Below are 2,565 nucleotides of genomic sequence, written 5' to 3'. Positions count from 1 at the left end.
AGATTTTAAAAAAACATTACCTGAAATCCACCTGTTGTCCGCAAGACCAAAATTCACCAGAAAATCGTTCCAATTCCTATCGAATGAGTCTTTGCTATGAGAGTTCCAAACAACATGGCTCATTTGTTGTTCGATATCGGCATGTCCCTTGTACCCGTTTAATTTGCTTGGAATCTTCTTCATGATGTGCCAAATACACCAGCGGTGAACTGTTGTTGGCATAGAGGCCTCTAAAGCCCTTTTCATTGATGCACACTAATCGGTGAGAAACCCTTTCGGAGCGTTTCCTCCCATGCAACGAAGCCAGCATTGAAATAACCATTTGAATGAATCAATTTCTTCGTTCTTCATCAAAGAGCATCCGAGAAGTGTTGACTGACCGTGGTGATTCACACCGACAAAAGAACCACAGACCAAATTATACCTGAAACGAATTACCATGGTCTAGAATGCAAAATCATTAGGTACACCCTAACAAATGCTTCGAATACACCCAATGACACAGCCAATATACATCTCTGCTGCGGATTCGTAAAAATAAATTAATTTAGCATCATAAACAGGGACAGTTTGTTACCTGTTTGTATTGTAGGTGGTGTCGAATGAAATGACGTCTCCGAAATACTCAAAGGCGGCTCTGCTTCTTGCGTCGGCCCAAAAAGCCAGCTTAATTGATTGATCCTCCTCGAGTTCGAGCTCAAAAAAGAAATTCGGATTCTTCTCTTTCATCCTTAACAAATATTTCCCGAATTCCTTTCCATCTTCTTGTTCGGAAACATTCCGCACTTCCCTGGTAATGTAATTCCTCACGTCCTTTTCGATAAAATTTAACTCGCGGTGACCCCCGGCAGCCGCAACAAATGATTGGTAGGTTTTGCTTGGTCTGATACCGGCCTCATCGTTATTCTCTATCGTACAACGAATGGACATGCTTAGTTCCCTGTGCTGTTTAAGCATCTCTGCTTTGCTTGGACAGTAGGGGTGTGAATGATCCAGCACAACCTTTGAAATGATCCAAGCACCGACAGCATAACCTTTGAAATGATCCAAGCACTGACATCCTTCAATGTGTGTATATAAATTCTTGCAGGACAGTTTAAACCGGCTGTCGGATTGGTCTTCTCGGTTGGAGATATTTTAGATTTCCATTTTCCCTCTCTGTTACATGTAATCAGTTGATTCTTAATCTCGTTTCCCTTCCTATTTGTGCACCGAACTCTTGTAGAGAAACCTGCAGCCTTAGCGTAGTTCCTGTAAAATTTTCCGGCATCTTCAAGGGTGGTAAAGGTCATTCCGACCTTCGGAACAAGCTCGTCATCAACAACAGAGAGAGGCTGCAGAACAACAACAACTCAATTAAAAATAACAAAAAACCAGTAAAGTGTATATACACCCACACTTATAGCTAAAATACACCCAAAGAAGAATTGATCTACACCCGAGCGTCTGCTATAAATTCCAGGTAATTAAACAATGTTCAGCAATTTTTAAACTACACAATGCTATACAAATTACTGTAAATCAAACCTCAGGAACTTCGTTAGATTCAAATTCATAATCCACTTCGCCTGGATTCAGCACACAATCTGAGCTTGAAGGATCCATTATCTTCAAAACGAGTTCGAACTTTGATTTCAGAAAACAACAAATCAAAAGAGAAAACGAAGCTCGAGTTGCAGAGAGAGAAAAAGATAACGTAAACGAAGAACATACCAGTGAGAAAAGAAGAGGAAAAGATCGATGGAGAAGAATGAGGGAAGACGCGCGAGAAGAAGAACAACCAAATCTCAAAATAACGAAAACGAAGAAGGAAACAAATATTTTAAATTTGGAAGTTAGATATACGCGGGATATTATATAGCGCGTGTAATCAACATACGTGGAGGAGCGCGTATTTTAAATTTATTGTTTAATAAACTTGTAAAGCATACAAGTCCTAATGGCTTGTATGCAGAGCTTTTCCGTTAAAATAAAAGGTTAAATGTGAGATTTAAGATAAAAATAAAAGTTGAGGGTGAGATTTATGTTAATATATGTGGAAGTCTAAATTAAAAACAAGAAAGTAGGATTTCTAAATTCTAACAACTAGATTTATGTATATATAAATTAAAAATATTTGATAATTTCACACTTTGTAAGAATTTTGTAGATCTTTGTAAGATACATACCTATATTTCTATTTCTGTTTATTTATAGGGTAGATTTTTATTTCTATAAAAATATTGTAAATTTTTTATTTTTTATTTAGTTTCCTTTCAATCTAACCGTGGTTAGTAGTGGTAGTAATAATTATTGACAATAATAAAAAAATATGTGGTAAATAACGATAAAACGATAAAAATATAAAATTAAATTATCATATTAATTTTTAAATTACATTAATTTTTATTTTACATAATTTTATACGAAGTAATTAATTTATTTAAAAATATTTTTTTTCAAATACATTCATAAATAAAATATCAGAAAAAATAAATGAAATAAAATATATACTTAACGTATATGTAATAACAACAAAAAATATTGAACCATGCATTTTAAAAAGAGAGGATTAATGATTTAATT

General features: G+C 34.8%; 1 protein-coding gene across 1 annotated transcript in view; it reads right to left on the bottom strand.

The window, feature by feature from the left end:
- Positions 1 to 729, bottom strand: part of LOC110280420 (protein FAR-RED ELONGATED HYPOCOTYL 3-like) — a 1,649-nt gene extending 920 nt beyond the window's left edge. Inside the window, exons 1-2 of the mRNA XM_052260449.1 lie at positions 578 to 729; positions 21 to 94 (exon numbers count right to left, since the gene is read on the bottom strand). Of these exons, the coding sequence (XP_052116409.1) occupies positions 21 to 94; positions 578 to 729 (226 nt within the window). The remainder of the gene's footprint in view (positions 1 to 20; positions 95 to 577) is intronic.
- Positions 730 to 2,565: the final 1,836 nt, after the last annotated feature.

This window comes from Arachis duranensis, chromosome 4 (genome assembly GCF_000817695.3).
Source record: "Arachis duranensis cultivar V14167 chromosome 4, aradu.V14167.gnm2.J7QH, whole genome shotgun sequence".
Classification (NCBI taxonomy): domain Eukaryota; kingdom Viridiplantae; phylum Streptophyta; class Magnoliopsida; order Fabales; family Fabaceae; genus Arachis; species Arachis duranensis.
The sequence above is the reverse complement of the archived record's forward strand: the minus strand, read 5'-3'. Positions and strand labels throughout refer to the sequence as shown.